The sequence below is a fragment of the Eptesicus fuscus genome, chromosome 4, assembly GCF_027574615.1.
Source record: "Eptesicus fuscus isolate TK198812 chromosome 4, DD_ASM_mEF_20220401, whole genome shotgun sequence".
Taxonomy (NCBI): Eukaryota; Metazoa; Chordata; class Mammalia; order Chiroptera; family Vespertilionidae; genus Eptesicus; species Eptesicus fuscus.
Window position 1 is genome coordinate 104,614,789 of NC_072476.1, and position 22,204 is coordinate 104,636,992.

The following is a 22,204-nucleotide window of genomic DNA, read 5'->3' on the forward strand; positions in this document are numbered from 1 at the left end:
CACAGACTCTCTTTTATATTCAGCAATAGTACAGAGTGTTTAGTTTCTCAATTTATATTAGCAATTAACTGAATAGCAAATATTAATCAATATATAGCAATTTCAATCCCTATTAAAACTTGCCAATGCCAGATCCAAACTGCCAGTTTTGCATATTGAGAAAGTGCTGACATTTTCTCCCAATACCATGTACTAAAGATAACTATATCAGGCAGTTCCAGATTAAATTAAACATGACATTTCTGTACTTGGGGGTTACCTTTAATTATTTGAAAAAAAATCTTATAATTCTAAAGAGTTATCTGTTCCAAATCTTAAAGGTTATGATTGGCAAGGCATCGAAGTATTTTTCAAAATATTTTCTCTAACAACCTACCATGGTGGCTGAAATCCATATTCTTATGATTTCTATGGACCATTTAATGCTAGACATAGATATATACATATATAGATATAGATATAAATTAACATAGATATGGAATAAAATCAAAGGTAAATATTGCATCATTGAAAAAAATCACTTCAAATAGCTTATCAGACAAAAGCCAAAAGGTGATAGATGATCAATTTAGAGGGCCATGAGTGTGCATGTGTGTGTGTATGTGTGCGTATGTGTGTTTGGGTGGCAGGAGTAATGACCTAGAAGAAGGTGTCCCTTAAGGAATATAGATCAGGAGTTGGGCCACAAGGTGTGAAGAAGCATAAGGACAGATGGGGAATGATGACATCTGCTAATGTGTGAAAAATCCAGGATACATTAATTTTACCTAGATAGTAGATCACACCCAAGAATTAAAGGAGGCTTTAAGAATAAAATTATGACTTGAAATAATTTTTCTCTATGGGGTCCAATAATATTTTAAGTGGCTCTCTGTACTTACACGCAAATCATACATTAGTTGCTACATATCTGTAGTTATTTAATTTCTGCCAGAAATAAAGAAATAGGTTGTCCTTGTTCTTCCTAGGAAGAAATTCTTTTAAATTGGGAAGCCAACTCCCAAAAGAGACTTTGCTATTAAGAGGAAGTATCTAAAGAAAATGGCCTCCTAGTTAATTTTTTAATATGCTCAGTTGTGGTAACTTGCAACCTTATCTAAGATGACAGTTGCCCAAATGCAGGGTCAGAAACAATGTTAAACATGTCAGCATTGGACTGTCCTCTTGCCTTAATTCTCCTTTCTTCTACCCTTTGACCTCTTGTGTTTTCCAAAGGGTATGAGGTTGCCATTCTTACACTGACTGTCTGCTGGTGGAAAGGGCTTCTTTATTCATTGAAATAAGCAGAGCTTCTTTATTCGTTGAAACAAGTCTTCTAGGCTTCAAATTAACCCCAAATGAAGAACAGGGGCAACATTATAGACAAAGTATTTGGGAACTGGTAGGTCCCCATAAGTCCTATATTTGAATGGTCAGTATGTGGAAAACCAATCCTAATGAATACATTAAATTCTTTGTTGACAGAAGTAGAAGATGATGATTTGAATTTTAAAACGTTGATCAGAAGGAATTTTTTATCACTTCACAACCAATTTGCTCTGTTATTATACTAGGCTATAAAAAAACTCCCTGAGGCATGAGAATGAACTTGGTAAATATTGCTTAGTGCTTCCTTTGGCTCATTTGAGAGAGAGATATAGACATTGCAAGAGGGAAAGAGGTTGGGGAGGACGAAGGACTGAAATGTAACCACACTGTGCCTTGTTGTTTTTCTAGGATCTCACGATTCTTTCAGCTTCTACATCGACGAAGCCTCTCCAGTAGGGCCTGAACAGCCAGAAACTGTCCAGAATTTTGTCTCTGTTTTTGGAACTGTGGCCAAAAAGCTGATGCGGAAATGGTTAGCCACTCAAACGATGAACTTTACTGGTCAGCTAGGAGCTGGGATCCGTTATTTTGATCTTCGAATTTCCACCAAGCCCAGAGACCCCGACAATGAACTCTACTTTGCTCATGGTTTGTTCAGTGCCAAAGTCAACGAGGGCCTTGAGGAGATCAATGCATTCCTCACAGATCACCGTAAGGAGGTCGTGTTCTTGGACTTCAATCATTTTTATGGAATGCAGAAATATCACCATGAAAAATTGGTCCAGATGCTGAAAGACATCTATGGAAATAAAATGTGCCCAGCGATTTTTGCACAGGAAGTGAGTCTAAAGTACCTGTGGGAGAAGGACTACCAGGTGCTGGTCTTCTACCACAGTCCCGTGGCTCTGGAGGTGCCCTTCCTCTGGCCTGGACAGATGATGCCAGCACCCTGGGCCAACACCACAGACCCGGAAAAACTGATTCAGTTCCTTCAGGCGTCCATCACCGAGAGAAGAAAGAAGGGCTCGTTTTTTATATCTCAGGTGGTGCTGACGCCCAAAGCTAGCACTGTGGTCAAAGGAGTGGCCAGCGGCCTCAGAGAAACAATCACAGAAAGGTAAGTGTCCTTAAAGTATCAGGGGGAGAATGTTTAAATAATTCATAGAGCTACTAAGTGACAGAGCTAAAATTCACATCTAGGTATATTAACCTTCTGCACTTGCTTGCTTTTTTCTTGATTCCTTTATTCTACTTGGGATTTAATTTTTTATATACCCCAGATTTTACAAAGCGCGGCAGTAGAATAAAAAAACTGGAGTTTCTTTTCATACAAACTTACTTATTTGGATTTTTTAATATTTCAAATTATTGATACATTCAATAATTTAGCTACCGATGCTAACCGTGTCGAGTCACACTCGACATCCGAGTGCAAAAGGTTAATGTCCTACGGCAACCATAACTAAGTACCACAAATTGAGTGGCTTAAAACTTACGCTGTAGTAGGACTAAAGTAGGACTTGCGGAGGAAAAATCAAATTAGTTAGGGAAGTGTGGAAAATGTTTTTATATATTATATTTCCACAGCTCTGCCAAGAGATTCACATTGCACATTAGCATATAAAAGGCACTAACAAGTATTTTAGTGGTGAGTCTTGTTTAAAGTTAACTAATTCAATGTTTTCTAAGCACATAATTTTTTTTTAGACCACACTTATTAACAGCCCATGAAATTAATTTTGAAAACTGTCCTCAGCCCTAGCCAGTTTGACTCAGTGGATAGAGTGTCAGCCTGGGAACTGAAAGGTCCCAGGTTTGATTCCCGTCAAGGGTACATACCCAGGTTGTGGGCTCCATCACAAGGAGGGGCATGTAGGAGGCAGCCAATCAGTGATTTTCTCTCATCATTGATGTTTCTCTCTCTCTCCCTCTCCCTTCCTCTCTGAAATCAATAGAAGTGTATTAAAAAAATACACACAAAAAAACAAAAACCATCTTAGCCATCTGCTCTCATTGAGAACTTCCCACTGGCCTCTGGCTTTGATAGCTGGAATAGCAGAGCTGTATCACTGAAAAGAGAAAGAGAAGTGGGTAACAAGAGAATGTTAAAAGCAGAAACGAAGACCCTCTCTGTAGAATCAACTTTCTTCTCTCTAGGCTTATGTGAAATCCTTGCAGATACATCTAAACATGCCTGTGATGCTTGTGCCATAAGCATTCTAGAATGGAGCTTAGTCTCAGAAGAAGCAGAAAGACCTCTTTTTAAGACCTCTGTTGCAAAGCGTATATCTGAGAAGGGTGTTGATGTGAAACTCAAAGGTGTTGTTTCGTCCTGTGTCCATGTATTTCAGCTTTCTGGATGAGGTCTAGAGGGAAAGATCATTGTTAGTGTTGCCTAGTGTCTTGCAAAGGTAATCAACTTACCTCTGAGTCAGTCAGTGAAAGAACCTTTATCTCCCCAAGAACACATTACCTCTCTTCCCTCCGCAAGTGAAGAGGCCCACAAAGGACACTCTGCCATTTTCCTCCTGAGGTTGTACCACAGCTGCCCATTCAGAAATCCTATATTAACACCACAAAGTGTCATGAAATTCTCCTTTGCCACCAAAGGAGAAGCCGCTGGGCAATGTGAAGTCCTTTCTGGGCCTTAAGAATTTTCATCTGCACATGAAAAGATTATTAGCCATGCAAATTTAAACCGCAAAGATATCATTCTACACACTCATTTAAAAAAAAAAAGAATTTTCATCTGCAAAATTGGGAGTTTGAACTAGATCATTTCCAAGCTCCTTTTCTGTTCCTAATTCCTACAATCCTAAAATCCTGCATTTGACTAGCTTCTCTATAATTGTTTGATGATGTCTAACAGGGTTAGGAAAACTCTGAGCACATGCCTTTAGAAAACAGTGTTTGCAGGTGTGGGTGGCTCTCAGGGAAACTGATTTAGGTACCATAGCTTCCAATCTGGCCACTGGTTCCAAATACTGCAGATGCGTTTTCTACATTTGAGCAATGCCACAGGATTTTATTTCCTAAAGACCTATTTTTAATTTCTTTTTCATACACCAGTTTTTGCACCTCACCCCCACGGAATTCACACGTTCTTAAAAAGAAGGTGTGCAACTTGAGTCAAGTTCTTCCCCAATTTGTGGAAGTTTATACATTATAGGTGTTTGAGTAGGTTTTTTTGTTGTTGTTAAAAAAAATTGTCAAACCACCTGTCAGAATTTTTAAGGAGCAATGCATCTTTGCAAATAAATTGATGTTAAATTAATCTAGATAATATTTATATAGGTCAATAATGTAGATGATGATGATGATGATGATAACAACAAGCTATTTTTTTAAAATATACATTATTGATTTTTTACAGAGAGGAAGGGAGAGAGATAGATAGTTAGAAAACATCAATGAGAGAGAAACATTGATCAGCTGCCTCCTGCACACCCCCTAATGGAGATGTGCCCACAACCAAGGTACATGCTCTTGACCGGAATCGAACCTGGGACCCTTGAGTCCGCAGGCTGACACTCTATCCACTGAGCCAAACCAATTAGGGAAACAATAAACTATTTTAAAGTGTTCTCTATCTGTTCAATCCTGTGCCAACTGCTTTATATGCATTGATTGATTTAATATTCCCAAAACTTCCCTCAAATAGCATTGCCATCCCTTCATAAATGAAAGAATGGACCCTTAGTAAGTGAAGCAATTTACCCAGATAACACAGTTCAGGAAAGGTGAATTTAAGATTTAAATCCAGGTTTCTCCATTTTGTGTTTATTTATAAAACAAACATGTCTGGATGCCTACTCTTTTCAAGACCCTGTATTCACCGTGTGACCTCGGATATGGAGTTTTAAAACCATTACATCATTCTATCTCCCAGCTACCTGTGAGCACTCCTAGTGGTGACTGCCCATTTGTTTTCGTCTTATTATATGACAACATCTACATCAATGGTTCCCAACCTTCTCTTGGCCATGTCGCACCTAACCATTCTAAAATCCTGATGCGCCGCCCCTGCCCCCGCCCCCTGTGACATATAATTCTTATTATTTAAAAAGTGAACTGCTATTCACATAGAGGAAGCCTAAAAGGCCATTAACTTGGTCTAAACAAGCTTACAAAGAACATGGCATCCATGAGAGAGAAAAATAAAAGAACAAAAGGACAGTTGAAGTACTGAGAAAGAAATCACTAAGAAATTGTTTAAAAAAATAATAATAATATGAAGTGATATGAAAAATAGCAAATAAAGTTTCAAAACATAATAGAGAACTGAAATGCATAAATATGCCACAATATATATTTATATACTGTATATGAGGCCCCTAGAACAATAAGAAATGCAAAAACTTCACTGTTAATAACTCATTCTCGAATCGCCCCCCTTAAAAATCAAATTGCCCCCCTGTGGGGCGTGTGCCCGCGTTGGGAACCATTGATCTAGATGAAGTTGGCAGTATATTCCGCTGGAGGGTTCGATTTAGTATGCACCTGTCGAGTAGCTCCTGTGAGTGGGGCTCTGTATTAAGTGCTGTGAACATATTCAAATTAGTAAGATGCTATTGTTCTCCTCAGGCATCAAGGATGTTTGAAAAGACAAGATCATATATGACCTAAATACAAATTGGAAAAAAGAGAAAAATTGAAGGCCAAGATCTATAGTGATTTAAAAGCAAGAGATACCTGGAAAGATTTTTGTCAGCTTTGAAGAGAGGACAGGCTTGTGATGGGCAGAAATGGGCAGTGTGGCTTCCCACACTGAGGGAACAGCAAGAGAAAAGCATGGAATTAGGAAATCTGGAGGATCAGAAGTCAAGGTTGGCCGGAGCAGAGTGAGATGTAAAGGAACACGAGAGGTGAGCTTAGGAAAGGCCCAGGGGAAGATTATGCAGGACTTTAAATGTAGTCTGGGGACTCTGAGTTTAAGTGAATATGTGCTGGATGTACTAGGAAGATATTGAAGGGACCAGTCAGAACTGGACCTCAGGGAATGACACTGAACAGACTGCATAGGTCGCATAAGGATAGAAGATATGGAAGATAACTCACCAGTCCAAGGTTGGAAACAAAGTGAGATGTCAGGAAGTGTTTGGGAGGCGAGAAAGGTAGGTGTGGACATCTCAGCACCACTGACACGCTCCCCATTGGAGCCCTGGGGGTACATTCTGTTGAATGACATCCTTAGAGGTGGACAATGTGCAGCCCTACCCATTGACTCTCAGGATTAGTCACTGCCTTGGAGGAAAGGCAGAATTTTCAGGGTGTGGTTGGTTGTAAAGAAGCACCAATATGACCCAGATGGGAAAGGAAGGCAACCATAGTTGTTGAGCTCACATTATGTGCCAGGCACTGTGCTTTATAGGAACTGTGTTCATTTAATCCTCCCCACAGCCTGACAAAGTGGGTATTAGCAGATCCATTGTAGGTGGAAATGGATCTTCTAATATTAGAAGTTGAACGTATCTAGTAAATTGCTCAAAAAAACCCATGTTAATTTAGCAAAGCCAAGATTATAATTTGGGTCTGTTTGACTCCATGTCTCATGCTTACTCCTGCAAATTAGGGAAAATTTACATTTTCTAGGAGTGGGTGCATGTTATACAGTATCTCTCATCTTAGAGGGGAGATTCACTCTAAGGATTTAGGAAGGTAAGTACGCTGGGCTGGAGGAGGTAGAGGGTTGGGGAGTGGGAAGGCTGTGAGAAGAGCAGGTCGTGGAGTATATGGCTTTGTCTCAAGAAAGCAAACCAAGGTGGGACGCTGGCATGGGGCCCCCAGGCCAGCACTGCCACAGAATATGGATAGGAAGGGAACTTAGAGGTAATGGGGCTCAATTCCCCCCACTGTGTGCTTGCTGCCCATTTAACTGTTTTTCCATTTAGTAAGAAAATTGGGCCAAAGGAATGCTAAATGATTACCCAAGTTACCGAGCTAACTGGCAGCAAAAGTGGGATTAAAATCCAGGTCTCCTGGCTTAAAGGCAGAATTTTGTCCTCCACACCCCAGGGAGGGATGAGGACAGAGGACGGGATGGACAGGAAGACCAAGCAGGGTCATAGAACAGGCTCAGGGACAAACATGAAAGGTCTGCACCGTGCACAACATACCGTGGTACCTGGGGCCCTGACTGAGGGTCAGAGGTCGGGCCTGGGGTTGGGCCATGGATTTTGTGCAGGGCCAACCTTCTCTGGGTTCTCTCTCTTTCTGCCTCACAAACACAATGGACTCTATTTTTTCCATCTAATCAGGACACGCCGCAGCTCACACCAGCACCCCAAACAACATTACTGCTGCCCAATTTACCTGTCATTGCCTGGGCCCAGCAGGTACGGGGCTGGCCTCTGGGAAGTTGTTTGCCTGCAACATCAGTCATGTCAACAGCTGTGCAGAGCCAAGAGAAACTCACTGAGAGGTGGGTTGGAAGGCAGGGTGACATGAGAGCGTGTCAGTCTCCATGAAGAGCAGCTTTCTGCCTGTGTCCTCCCAGGCCCTGCCCCCACGGATGTAGGCACTATAGCAGCTGATTGTGGACCAGCCTATTCAGTAAAATGGGAAGCTGTCTCCTTGGGTTCCATATGCCTGTAGAGAGAGAATAACAGGGAGACCGTGGAAAACCAGCATTAGAATAATCATTGTTTACCAGGCACTTTCATCATAAGATTGTTTCTTCAGCATATGTTTATCTGAGGCCTCGTTTGTTCAATAGGTGTTATTTCCAACTTGCAGTTTAGGAAACTGAAGATCAGAAAAGGTAAATAATGTGTTTAGTGGCACTATGAGCCAGTGCTGGGATCAATTCAGAATCTAGGTTTTTGAACCTCTAGAGCAGGGGTCCTCAAACTACGGCCCGCGGGCCACAGGCGGCCCGCCGAGGACATTTATCCGGCCCGCCAGGTGTTTTTGCCACCGCTGCCTGTCCTGCTTAGCAGCCAACTTAGCAGTGTGCATAGGAATTTGTTCATAGTTTTTTTTTTTTTAACTGTAGTCCGGCCCTCCAACGGTCTGAGGGACAGTGAACTGGCCCCCTGTTTAAAAAGTTTGAGGACCCCTGCTCTAGAGAGAGGATCCTGGCTTGGAAATGGAAAGGAAACTCCAGAAAGCAACCCTTTTCCTAGCCCGAGGCTTGGCCAGCTGGAGAGTGCGTATGGAGACTTTGTTAAAATGTGAGTTCCTAAATGCTGCTCCCCAGAGGTTCTGATTCAGGGGTTGGTGGCAGTAGTGCACATAAAAGCGTTCTCTCTCCTTTATTGTGCTGAAGTTGTAAGGTTAAAGTGCAGGCAAATCCTGGTAGGTACCTTTTATTATCTGCATCAGGAGAGTTGAAGACTGGAGAGAGTTCTAAGCTGTTGGGAAGTCAGATACCCATTCAGTTCCTAGTGTTGTGCGTGTGTGTGTGTGTGTGTGTGTGTGTGTGTGTGTGTGTGTGTGTGTTTGAGAGAGAGAGAGAGAGAGAGAGAGAGAGAGAGAGAGAGAGAGAGGGTGAGGGTGGGGGGAGAATATGCCTATTTTAGTGACTCTGGGTATCAGTTGTGTTATGTGGAATTACTGGGCAGATTGAATTTAATGTCTGAAAAGGAACTAGCCTAGTCTGTAGCCAGCACTCACAGAAAGATGAGAGCAGGTAGTTGATGGGGGTGGGAGGAGGCATAGGGAATAAGGATGGAGTGCCATGCAGCAGGGATGTTTAGTCACTCAGGTTGTGGCACAATAGTCTGGGGACATCAGCCAGCAAGTAAGGGGAGGAGAGGCTTGTTTGAGATTGGAAATGAACCAAAACATGAATTGTCAGTAGATAAACAAGTAAGGTATCTGAGTCTAGAAGTAAAATGGGCCGGATCTGGACAGCTCAGGCCTTGTGCTGTCTGCCCTCTGTAGACAGGGCTCCTTGGCGTGGAGAGCAAGGCCATTTATCCAAGGAGGAATAGCTCCACTCTGCAGAGACCTTCTGACTTTACAGTGGGGAGAAGGGCATAAATGTTCTGTGACGGCCAAATCATCAGACACAAGTGTATAATTGAACACCCCGAGTTCATTACTTGCTGCAGTGAGGTTGGACCCACACCATGGAAACCATGAGACTCCTAGTGAGCAGGTGATGGAAAGGACCTCTTGTGGAACTGGGGCCTTGGGGGGTCACTTGGGGAGGCTCAAGGAGGAAGAGATTCTCTCTAGATTGGATGCAGCCAGAAAGCAAGGACAATTCTATAACTGGGTCTTTCAATAGGTCTTACCTATAGGGCTAAAGGGAGAATAAACTATAATTGGTTAAAAAAAGTCCCAGTCATTCATTTAGTCTAGACAGATAAATGTTTGGCTATTCTGTGGGTAATTTTGTTGTTGTGCCTAGACAAAATTACCAAGTTTTTGTTTTTATCTTACTTTTCCCATGATTTTGAGTAACCTCATAGGGAGGTTGGTGTTCTGGGAGATTGTGTATCTGCAATCAGAGAATAACATGGCCTATTTGTGAGTGTCAGGGTAGCTTCCAGATGTCAGGCGTTACTTTTTAATTTCTTTCCCTCTTTCAGTGCAATGTGAAGGAAGAAATAGCACTTATTTCCATTTGGTTTTAAAGCCTCTGATGTGAATTAAGTTTTCTGTGTGTTTTTTCTTTGTGATTCTTTTTCTCATTGAAACAGTTGAGGCTGTGTCTATGCAGAAACCCAGACCATTGTGATAATGAGGCAAATCAAAGAGTTGGTGATACCCTAGTTCAGGGCTTGTCTACTGAAAATGTAGACTTCCAATTGAGTCATATTGATCATTAGCTTCACTTTTTTTTTCTCTGTGATCCTAAGTTTCTTCCTCTGTCATGGGGCAAGGATTGGACGTGACTAACAAGTACAAAGAATCCCTGGTGGTGGAGGCCGAAGGGGTTGAAGGTGTGAAAGAAATGTGAGAACACAGCATTTTGTAAAGGGAATTAATTGCTTATTCTTTATTATCTGTGAGCATCCCAATGTCTTTCCCAAGGTCTCACTTCTCAGGGCACAGAGGAGCAGAAGGTGAGATGGCCAGTGGTCCCTGAATTGTTCTCTTGCCCTTTGTGTCAGGGGAGGCATTTTTTTCTTGGCTTTGTTTGAACGGGCACCTTGAATGCTATTTGTGTTGGGTGTACTTGGTAGACACGGCTTTGGGTGACTGACCTATTGATTAACAAAGTTGACTCTGACCAGTATAAATGCTTATTTAACTGAGGTGATGTAAGCTGAATCCTCTCTATCAAAGAATAAAAGGGCAAGGAGTTGCTTTCAGTGTGCCCCACCTAACAAAATTGTAACAAAAATCTTCAATAATGTACACCCACCGCTCTAGATCATGACATTTCAGCTTTTAATATATCACATTCAGTTGATAAAAAATGTTTTCTTCCATAACATTTTCAGTATAACAACAGCAGTAACAAAAGCTGTGAATATGACATTTTCTCTGAATATCTGGCCTTGGAGGATTTCAGAAGAAAATACTACATGCCCTGCCTGATATCTGGCTTCACTGTGTAGAGTACAGGTCTCCTGGCTCTTGCTCTATTGTCTGGGATTGTAGCCTTTTGCTAATGAACTTACTGGAAAGTACTAAATATAATTAGACAGGAATAGCTAGAGACTTGCCTGTCATCGTTGATTTTTATCTGCAGAAATCACAAGTATAGCTGGAATTTTTGCTTTAAAATATCCCTGCCTCTCACCCCCTCATCACTCATTTTCCTGTGACCTCAGCTATTAAGAGAAGAATCTTGCGACTTGTTTCTGGATCTGTGACATCCTGCCCCGATGTCTGTGGCAGTGAGACAGGGATGTGTGACTTCATTAGTGAAGGCTAAAAGCACAGGCTGCCCTTTGGAAATGTATGTGAGATTTGGCCAGGACAAAACTGAGCGAATTCATTCATTTAGTGAATACTAAACAGAAAAGCCAATGTGATTTAGCTCAGGTTCAAAAGTGAACCAGTCATGACATAATTAACACAATAATGATATAAAGGGTTACTTGTGAAAATGCATCCTTAAGATTTTGGGGGTATATTTTTGGAGGGTTTCATTTTTATTGCCTATTTCTCCCAATAAACTACTTGTAATTTGAATAGCTTATCATGAATGGATGTAGAGAAACTTGGTTGAGTATATAGTTTAGTCTAAGTTTGTCTGTTAACAGAGACCATACGCGGACTCAGAGGAGACATGCTGAATCTATGGCTAAAAAAGCAAAACCTGGAAACTTCATTTTATTCTAGTCTCCATTTTACATTTACTGGTGAGCAGTTAAGGGCTATTGAATAAACTTGACTCATGGTCATTCACAAGCAGAGCAGGCAGCCATGTGCATTTCTACATGGTTTTCTATGATTGAAGGAGGATTTAACACTTTTGCAATAACACATAGCTCGTTGCTGCTGGCTATGTGCTTACACTTCACCCCTGTGTTCCAGCAACCCCCAAACAGGACATAGCAGAGAATCTTGTATCTGAGAGGCTCCTTGATGCCACAAATCATGAGCAGGGACATTTCAATGTCTCCACAGCATGGGCTGTGCATATAAAGGCTGTTTCAATGGCCCACCATTTCTGCTCCAAGGGAGCCAGCTTTAAATTGAAAATGTATATGTGCCTGCCTGGTGTGTGTGTGTGTGTGTGTGTGTGTGTGTGTGTGTGTGTGTGTGTGTGTTGAAAGGGGTGGAAGAAGTAAAGAAGTTAAGTAGGAACCTAGTCTTCACTCAGCGCCTGGGAGAGTACATTGTTTTGCTCCTGCTCATGAAGGAAGGGTTTCCCAAGTAGTGTGTCTTTATCTTCCAACTGAGGGTAGAGAACAATTGCTCGTCTACCCAATGTGGTACTTTCTCACCAAGTTTCATACATTTACTTTCTTTTTGCTTTCTCTAGACCTCATATTTTCTTTGGTATTTTGAGGCCATTGTAGTTATGAAAGTGGTGTGTGTGTGTGTGTGTGTGTGTGTGTGTGTGTGTGTTTTCTGACCCAATGTTGCATGACTTATCTTTGAGATATTTTGGGGCTTTTGTCCTTCTGTAGCTCTTGATAAAAATTCAGACAGAACTTAGATATGATGGGGTGGAGAGGGGAAGAAAGGAATAGAACCCACTTGGTGTCTAGGATGTCACTTATGTTATGACTTGAGAGAATTTTAATTTCTCTTCAACAAAGTGGACCAAAGTAGTTTTTCCCAGTGTCCCATCATGAGAATTCATCCATGTCATGAGTCAGCCAGTCCCTCAGTTATGAAACTCTGAAGACCATGCTGTGGGCTTTGAGTGGGGACAGGAGAGGGATGGTGTAGTGTCTTATAAGATCTTGCCTTATGACCCTTGTCCTGGGGTTACAGGGCAGTCTCCCTGGAATGTGAGGTTTATGTAAGAGTCAGTTAGGAATGGTACAAGATGGAATTTTCAACTGAGCAGTAACATGACCTGCAGATTTAATACCCATAGAGGCTCAAAGGAAAGAAAGATGACAAAAGTGACTTCTCCAATATCTCAGGACAACAATGCACTCACCTTGGCTGCCATTTCTTTCCTCACTACATTGTAACGTTTGGCTCAAATATCAAGAGCACGTCTTATTTTCTCTACTCGAAGAAGATCTACTTTTGTGGTTGTCCAACCATTGGCCACTGAAAATGATAAACAGCATCTTTCCTAAGATAGAAAATTATGCTTGATTTGGGGAACGCTTCCAGACAATCAGGTTCAGACGAGGCCAGCAAGTGAGAGTTCTGTGGAGGTTTGAAAGACCAGCCACGGACACTCCACACTGTGTGCTTATCGGTGTTGTTGACAGCTATTTAGGTGGGAGGCAAAACCATTATGTGAAAGGGTTCTCTTTTGACCACAAAATTCAGCAAGTCCTCTGAGAAAATTTAATAACTGCATGGTACATATATTATTTTAAAAGTTAGAGGTGGAAAAGAAATGCTTTTAGGCTTGACATTCTCTCCTACACAGTTTATACGCCAAGATCTATCCTCTATGACCAAGAGTGCTTATCAAATGAAGTGCATTCCTTCCTTTATTGAATTAACTTCACAACAAGGGAGCCATGTTGGGGGCTTCTGAAGGACATGGAGGAGCAACCTTTAGACAAGCGTAGTTGGCCTTGGTACTGTTTTTTTCCTTTCTTCTTTCTCAGTTTTGTAGTGAGAAGGGACAAATTTATAGCAACTTGCCAAAACGATAGTGCCGGAAGTCCCAGCTGCTCTCGCCCCAGCTGTCTCTGTGATGTAATAATATGGAGTGGGAATAGCACATCGCCCCGAAGAGCACACACATTTTAAGTTGCTTTAATTTTCCTGCCAATTAGACTTTTAACATGCCGAATGCATCTCCAGGCAACCTCTGTGACCGTTTGGTATCCTTTGGTAAAGGAGCCCAGGGCAAAGGGAGATATTCAAGTGGCAAACATAGCATGAAAAACTTTACTCTTTCATTCCCAAAGAAAAACACATGTGGAAGCGTTTACTTTTGGAAACGCAAGGACACAGGGATAGTCACACAGACCTGAGTGAGGGCAACTAAACAGACTAGGAGTCAGAATTCTCAGCCTAGGACAGAGTTTCTCAACCTCAGAATAACCGGCATTTTGGACAGGATATTTCCTCATTGTTGGAGGTTGCCCTGTACATGGTAGGATGTTCGGCAGTATCTCTGGTCTCTACCACATGATTCCAGTAGCACGTACCCCTCCTTGAGTCATGACAGTCAAAAGTGTCTCCAGCCTAATTGGTGTGACTCAGGGGTTGAGTGTCAACCTATGAACCAGGAGGTCAGGGTTCAATTCCCAGTCAGGGCACATGTCTGGGTTGTGTGCAAGAGGCAGCCAACCAATTATTCTCTTTCATCATTGATGTTTCTGTCCCTCTCTCCCTCTCACTTCCTCTCTAAAATCAATAAAAATATATTTTCTAAAAAGTGTCTCCAGATATTGTCAAATTGTCACCCCCTGGGTGTGTGTGTGTGAGAGAGAAAAAAATGCCCCTGGTTGAAAACTACTGGCCTAGGGCAGCCACTGCACAAAAGATCCCGTGACAGTTGCTTTTCCTGGATCTTCATTTGTTTTCTTGTTAAACAGATGATACCAACTGCCCAGGGATTAGGAAAACATGAAATGTTTAGTTATATGGCTTGTTTTTTGCTTTAAATGAAGATGCCAAAATGTATACATTCCAGTGTCTGCTGCCTTCAGATTAGTCACTTTGGGGATTTCTTTATCTAGCCAAGTGATGCTGAAGCAATTGTAGGATTGTTTGAACAACCTGAACTCATTCAGAGCCAAGTTTAGTAAATAAGATGGGGGAGCCAAGCTGATGAATGTTGTTTGGAGTCAAAATCCAACTGGAACAATAATGAGATCGCTTTTTCTTATGTGTCTCATGAGCATGCTCTGAAGGCAGTTTCAATAGAGGAGCCCTACAGAGATTTGGAGTCAGCCTACCATTGATGGGATGAGTGGACAGTCATCCCCACAGTAACAGTTCTGAGGGATATCTTACTTTCAGCTTCTAAGTCTTGGGGTGTTTGTTATAAAAAGAAACCCCCCTACTTTAGAGTCATAGAATAAGATAATCTATGATAAATATTATTGACTAGAGGCCCAGTGCACAAATTCATGCATCGATGGGATCCCTCAGGGTGGCCTGCGGAAATCAGGCCCCAGCTTGTGCCCCCAGCCTCGCAACCCCATAGCCCTGCCTGGCACTCTGCTTTGGCCTGGCGCTGCCCCCTCACATGTTCCACCATCCAGCCTGTGGGGCGATTGATTGGGGCTGGGGAGGGGAGGTGGCCCGCCTGGCTCCCTCAGCACCTGGGAGCCAGGAGGCAGCCCCACCCTCCACCGCCACTGCTGGGCGCCATCTGCGGGGTGATCAGGCCCCGCTCACACCTGCCTTGGCCTGGCGCCATTCGCTCACCTGCTCCACCATCCCGCTGTGGTCCCACTCTTGTTGGGGCCTGTCGGGGCCCATTGGGGCCAACAGTGCCTCCACTGCCACTTACATCATAGCAAGCGGACGAACTCTCAGTCTCCCAGTCGAACTCCTGGTCAAACGACTGACCAAGGGGACAATTTGCATATTAGGCTTTTATTACATAGGGTTCTTGGAAAAACTCACACGGGATATTTTCACTTCTATTTTATATGTGGAAAAACTGATTAACAAAGGAAACCCACTGGCCCAGATTTACACAGCTTCTATGGTTTCTAGAGTCTGGTTTCAGAGTGTGTTGCTTTTTCTTACCCCCTACACATCGCCCCTCCTTTAGAGTTGTATATGGTTAAGTTCTGAAATTAGATGATTCTTTTCAAAGCTAACCCAAAGCAGTAATATAAAAGTATCACATATTTACGAACATCTGCAAAATCAAAGAGAAGAAAATGTTTATATCTACTTCCAAATTGAGGGATTTCAAATGACAACTTCAGCTTCTGTCAGAAGAGCAGCTTTTCTCAATGTGTGAAGATGGCTTCCAAGGCCTGTCACTGATTCTCACCCAGAATATTTTAATTCCCAGCATTTCAGCGGTGGAGGAAAAGGCAATCCCATTTTCAGATGATCGCCCTTGTTGAGGCACTAACATGCTAACATAAAAATAAATGTGGTGTTTGCTGGCTGGACCAAAGAGCAGCCTCCTCCATCCAGCTTTTAAACTTCAGCTGTGAGAGCTTTGGTGATTCAAGAGTTTGCATATTATAATTGTGACTAGAGGCCCAGTGCATGAAAATCCATGCACTGGAAGGGGGGGGCCCTCAGCCCAGCCTGCCCCCTCTCACAGTCCAGGAGCCCTCAGGGGCGGGAGGTGATCCGGCAATCAGGGGAAGGCGACACCCCATCACACTTCTGCTGATGCCACTGCCGGCAGTGCAAGCCTCAGCCAGCTGTGGTTACCTGAGCCTCAGGCGGCTCTGGGCGGCTGGGCAGCCACCATCCGAGGCTTGCCTACACCTTGGGCCAGACCTGGGCAGCTGGTTAGCCGACATCTGAGGCTTGCCTGTGCCTCAGGCCAGCCCTGGGTGGCTGGGGGGCTGAAGGGACTGGGGGACTCCAGAGGCAGGCCTGAGATACCACAAGCTCCTTGCAAACAAGGACTACCACTGGGCACCGCCATCTTGTGGCTGTGGGCACCGCCCATCTTTGAGGGTGTGGTAGTCAATAAGCATATTCCCTCCTTATTGGCTGTGAGTGCCACCATCTTTGAGGGCAGGGCAGTCAATTAGCATATTCCCTCCTTATTGGCTGTGGGTGCCGCCATCTTTGCAATGGCATGAGGGTCAATTAGCATATTCCCTCTGTATTAGATAGGATAATTAGTTTAAGATTAAAACAGCCAATTAAGTGAAATATCCATTTTAACTATATTACTTTTATATCTTGTAGCTCTTTTAAACAAAATTGTAGTGAATCATAGAGCTAAAATGAACAGCTGAGATGTGGCCTCCAGCAGAGTGGCAAAGCAGTCTCTCCACTCATTTCTTAACTCCTTTACTTAGTCTCCATCCTGGGCGTGAATGAGGTATATTCTTTTTTTCTTTTTTTATATAACTTTTATTTTTTATTTATTTTTTTTTTATATTTTAATTTCTTCATTGGTTATGGTATCACATAATTGTCCTCATCCCCCTATTCCCATCCCGAACCCCTCCCCATGTATGCCCCCACCCCCCTGTTGTCCATGACCACTGGTTAGGCTTATTTGCATGCACACAAGTCCTTCGGTTGCTCTCTCCCCTTTTCCCCCACCCTTCCCTACCTTCCCTCTGAGGTTTGACAGTCTGATCGATGCTTCCCTGTCACCGGGTCTGTTTTTTGTTCTTCAGCTCATGCTGTTCATCATTTCCCTTAGATGCGTGAGATCATGTGATACAAGAAATACACTTTATAAGAACCGAAAACAAGACAGGCCATAATGGTTATTTGCTGGGAGGCAAATGAATCAGTCAGTAGTGAGTTTCTTTCTGGGCCAACAGTTCTTTTGAGTCCCAATTTCAATGTCAAACATTTCCTTATGTGTACATGTCAGCAATGATATTTCAGTTCTGGGTGGTGGACAAATGGTAGTGATGCAGGTCCGACCGTCTCTGGTTTGGTCCTGGCCAGACTTCAGCGGCGCACAGCTGCTGTCTGCTAGCATGGCAAGGTGTTGTTAGCGTCTTCCATCTCTGGACTGTTTCTCTTCTGTCTTCATGGAGGTATATTCTCTTATTCAGAATCCATTAGGCATCTTGTTCATGATTCTAGTAGAGTTTTAGTGGCTCAAGCATTCCCTTTCGAGGCAGAGCTGGGCTTGTCCTGACTCTGCCACTGGCCATTGTGTGATCTTAGGCAAGTTCCTTAAACTCTCTGAGCTTCAGTTCCTCCTCCATAAAATGGGAATAAAAATGCACGGATAGGGCTGCCGTGAAGCATAAGTGTGATAGTCACACAAGGTGTTTAGCTTGGTGTTTGGTCCATAGTGAATGATCAATAAATGTTGACTTTCATTATTATTATTAACAACAACCACTTTGTAAAGACACTCAATGGTACTCTGTGAAATTAAAAGAGTAAATAATCCTCTTCAATAAACTAATTTCCTAGGAAATTATTGAGTCCAATTATATTTACTTTAAATAGAACCTTATTGTAATAAAGCTTATTATGATGATTTGGATATTTTAATAGATGTAGTCACACATAACCATTCCATACACTAATTGCCAAAAGTTATATGGCCATCTTGCAACAGTTATATTGGGGTTTCGTTTTTCCTCTAACACTAATATTATAAATTTCTATTGTGTTTATTGTTATTTTCATTTTGTTGTAATCATTTTTAGAGCTAAGCTTAAATTGGTTACAATGATTCTGTGCATCAGAATTATGAGGGGGACTTTACAATCTACATGTATTAAAGCCCCATCTCTGGATCCCAAGGTTATTTTGGTGTTGGGTCAGGATTGAAAACCACTGATTGACTTATACCACAAGCTCCTTGCAAACAAGGACCACCAGCTCTTCAGTTTTGTATCCCCTAAAATGCCTTATAATAGCTTGTAAGTATTTACTGAGCAGTTTTGAGAGTCAGAGACCCTGGAAGATAATAAAAGAAAAAATAAATTCCATATTCAAACAGAAATCAAGTCTTGCATGTTTTAAGAAACGAATTCATATCAGACAATTTCATAATTGGCCAGTGCCACTTAAATTATGACAATAACAATTTTTAAATAAGATTGCTTTCTAAAATTCAACCTCTAGTATTTTTCTGACATCTATATTGGTTTATACCAAGGAGCAAAGGCTAGCCACAATTAACAAATAGTTTAAATACCTGTCCCTCAGGGATCTATTGACAAGATGGGCTACCTGGATAAGGTTGGCAAGGCACCTTTCTGAGATAGACGTGTGGTTGTCATTAGTCACATTTTCATTATTTGAATACATCAACCAACCCAGCAGATTTTGTTGCAAATAAACATATGTCCATCTCAGGGTGAGGTCATACATGTCTGTATACGCATGGTTGTTGTAGTAGAACTAAAAATGGTTCATTAAGTTGCTTCTAGGATCTCTGTCATCCTTGTTGTGACTGGGGTAATTGTGCAGCTAATTGCAAGAGCTAATTGTGGCCCCTGGGATGCAAGTTTCCCACACCCCATGCAGCCCTCCTTGTTTGCCAGATAGCTTGTGTTAACAACATGCAAACCTCCAGATGGGTATGGCCTACTGAATCTTTCCCACTTTGGCTCCATCATCAGAGAGAAAGGAAGAAAGAAAGCAAGGGTTCCTAGCATATGTTTCAAAATCCTATATGTTAAAAGTCTAATATGCTAAGTGTCTGGTCATCCAGTCGGCTGTTCAACCAATCAAAGCATAATATGCTAATGATATGCTAAGGCTGCTCAACCAGCACTGACCACCAAGGGGCAGACACTCCAACTGGTAGGTTAGCTTGTTGCTGGGGTCCAGCCAATCCGGATTGAGTGAGACGGGCTGGACATGCCCTAGAGCCCTGCCGCGGTCCCTCCCCGGCTGGCCAAACTCCAGCATCCCTCCCTGGCCCCATGCAGGAGCTGCCCCCTGGTGGTCAGTGCACTCCCATGGCAGGGGGGGGGGCACCGCTTAGCCAGGAGCAGGGCTCACAGCTGGCGAGCACAGCGGCAGTAGCAGGAGCCCCTCCAGCCTCAGCTGCAGGCAGGCAGTACGGAGTGAGGGGTCCCAGACTTTGAGAGTCCAGGACTGCAAGAAGGATGTCTGACTGCCAGCTTAGGCCCGATCCCCAGGGGTATCGGGCCTAAGCTGGCAAGTGGACATCCCCTAAGAGGTCCTGGACTGGGAGAGGGAGCAGGCCAGGCTGAGGGACACTCCCCCCCTCCCCCTCAGTGCATGATTTTCATGCACGGGGCTCTAGTACATTAATAACAGAAAGGTTTGGTCAGACATGGTACTCTGTAAACTGAGTTATATATAAGCTGAATTAAAATGAGAGGCCATTTTCATTTTTCAAAACAGGGATCAACATAATTTGGGAATTGCTGATACTCCTGATGATAATAAGCTTAACATTTGTATTAATGAGGGAACAATGACAAGGAGTCACCCAAAAGTGAGTTGATAATAATAGCATTCAACAATTTCTGGTGCCTACGCTCTTATATCCACACACCTGAAATGACTTGCCCAAAATCACTAGTTAATTTTTACCCAGGTCATGCCAAGTTTTCTATTGTCATGCCAAGTTTTCTATTGTCATGCCAAGTTTCTTCTATTGTCATGCCCAGTTTTCTCTCCACTAATGTAAGGCCATCTCTGGGTGGTAATGCTCATCATTGTAGTAAATTTCTCAGGAGCATCAAGCTGCTCAGTAATCTTTTAAGGAGAAGGGGCTGGGTAGTGAAAATAAATGGCCTGGTTTTGCAAACAGTCATTTCATATAAGTTAAAAATTGAAGCCAAAGGAAACCACTTGGTGTCCAGAGGAAAAAGAGACACCAGTGGGAAGGAAGTAAGTCCTGAAGCATAGTGAGCAGGGGTTATTTTCTTCTCCTCCTGATATTATCCTCACTCATCCCAATCCAAACTTAAGCTTGACCAACACTCCGCCATGCCCCTCTCCATGTCTTACATACAACCTACTCCTGTGGCTAGGGCAACGTGGATGGGGAGACTCATTTGGTGAATAAAAACAACTCAAAGAAACCCATTTCCTTTAAATGTACATAATATGTCTCAAAGCAATTATAGAAAAATCCCTAGGTACAGTCTTCTAGCCGGAATCGACATCCTCTCCAGGGGAGGCAGGGAAAGAGTTTGGAAGAAGTGTAAATGGACATTGACAGTCATGGCTCTGGTAAGAGTTCAGAATAAGGTGGGGCTTCCGGCTGAAGCAGGAGCATGCAGGTTGAAGGAGACATGGATTGTGATGTTATTACTGCAGACAAGTGCCTTGCTGCCTAGAAAGATTATTATGTAACTGAAAAGTGTTCGAGAGAGCATCTTCCCTGTTCTGGTTTGGAAAGTGTTGCTACAGGTGATATGTGGCTCTTTGTAACTCTGTAACTTGTAAAATATGATCTCTAAAGACAGAAGAATCATTGGCATCACATAAGCAAATGTTGGGTTAGGAGCTGTGGTACCTAGAATTCCAAGGGCACTTTCTAGGTCTAAGGGGCTGCCTTTTTGTACACTGTTAGTAGATGGATACCTGGTGCCAGTGTTAGGGGAGGGAAGAAGTGATAGTACAATGAGGTTTGTCTTGGAGTAAATATGGACACATTTGGGGTATCAGAAGCTTGGTATGTGTCTGTCTATATTTTGTTGGGAGCTTTTTCTTTAGACACATTGAACTGCATGCTTCTGGATGTAAGAGAAAATACACACTGCATTAGGGAACTTGCAAGGGGTTCTGTGTGCTGTAATACAGCATTTGGGAATAGAGTAAGAGATAAATCTAGGGAAAGAAAAACAGTGCCCCTTATGAAGGACATTCCTTGTATTTCATGCTAAGAAATTTGAGGGATCTTTGAGAACTGATTGAACTAAGGGAAGCAATATGATCAGAATTGGATTTAGACAAATCACTCTCTCTACAGCAGAGGAAATTGATGTGAGTGGGACAATGCTATAGGCAGGGAGGCCAGAGAGCAGTTACAGACCAAAATTCCAGTGGAACAGGGACTTTGTCTATTTTTGCTCCTCAGGATCTAGGTATATAATAGGTTCTCAATAAATGTTTGTTGTTGAAGCTGTAGTAGGAATTTAGAAACTTATGGTGATGGACTAATCTGATGGCTGTAGGGAATAAAAGAGAAGAGGTTGACAGAGATTCTAAAAGTGTTAGCAAGGTAGAATCTACAGGATTTGGGCAACTGCCTTGTCATAGGGAGAGAAGGGAGGGAAGTTGGAGGAATAAAAATAAAAACACAGGTTTCTGGCTTGGGTTACTCAGGATCCCATTCAGTGAGGTCCAAAACATTGGATGTAGAATGGGCAGAAGAAGGGACAATAATAGTTTGCTTCAAATGTGTAGACTTTGAGAGGTCTATGTCCAGCTGACCGAAAGGCAGCCTGGATTGAAGGGTCTAGCGCTTTGAAAAGTGATCTGGGTGCAAAAGTATTTGGGAGATTTCCATCATATTGGAAATAAAGCTATGGGAATAATGAATCATTGAGAGAGGGGTTGAAAACCCAAAAGAACTGGGAAAAACTCTTAAGAACTACCAATATTTTAGGCTTGGGCAGAAAAAAAAGTGGTTGCAGGAAAACTGAGGAAGGACCAAAAGTTGGAAAAAAAGACCTCATGGGGTATAGCATCCAGAGGCTGAACAAGGAGATTTCAAGTAGGAGGGCATATATTCTAGCACTCAAGACACAAGGATAGAAAACAAAACAAACATTCTTCTTTG

General features: G+C 42.6%; 1 protein-coding gene across 1 annotated transcript in view; it reads left to right on the plus strand.

The window, feature by feature from the left end:
• The window catches only part of PLCXD3 (phosphatidylinositol specific phospholipase C X domain containing 3), a 124,024-nt gene that overhangs the window by 74,888 nt on the left and 26,932 nt on the right, over nt 1–22,204 (plus strand). The window contains exon 2 of the mRNA XM_008155605.3: nt 1,717–2,425. Coding sequence (XP_008153827.1) covers nt 1,717–2,425 — 709 coding nt within the window. The remainder of the gene's footprint in view (nt 1–1,716; nt 2,426–22,204) is intronic.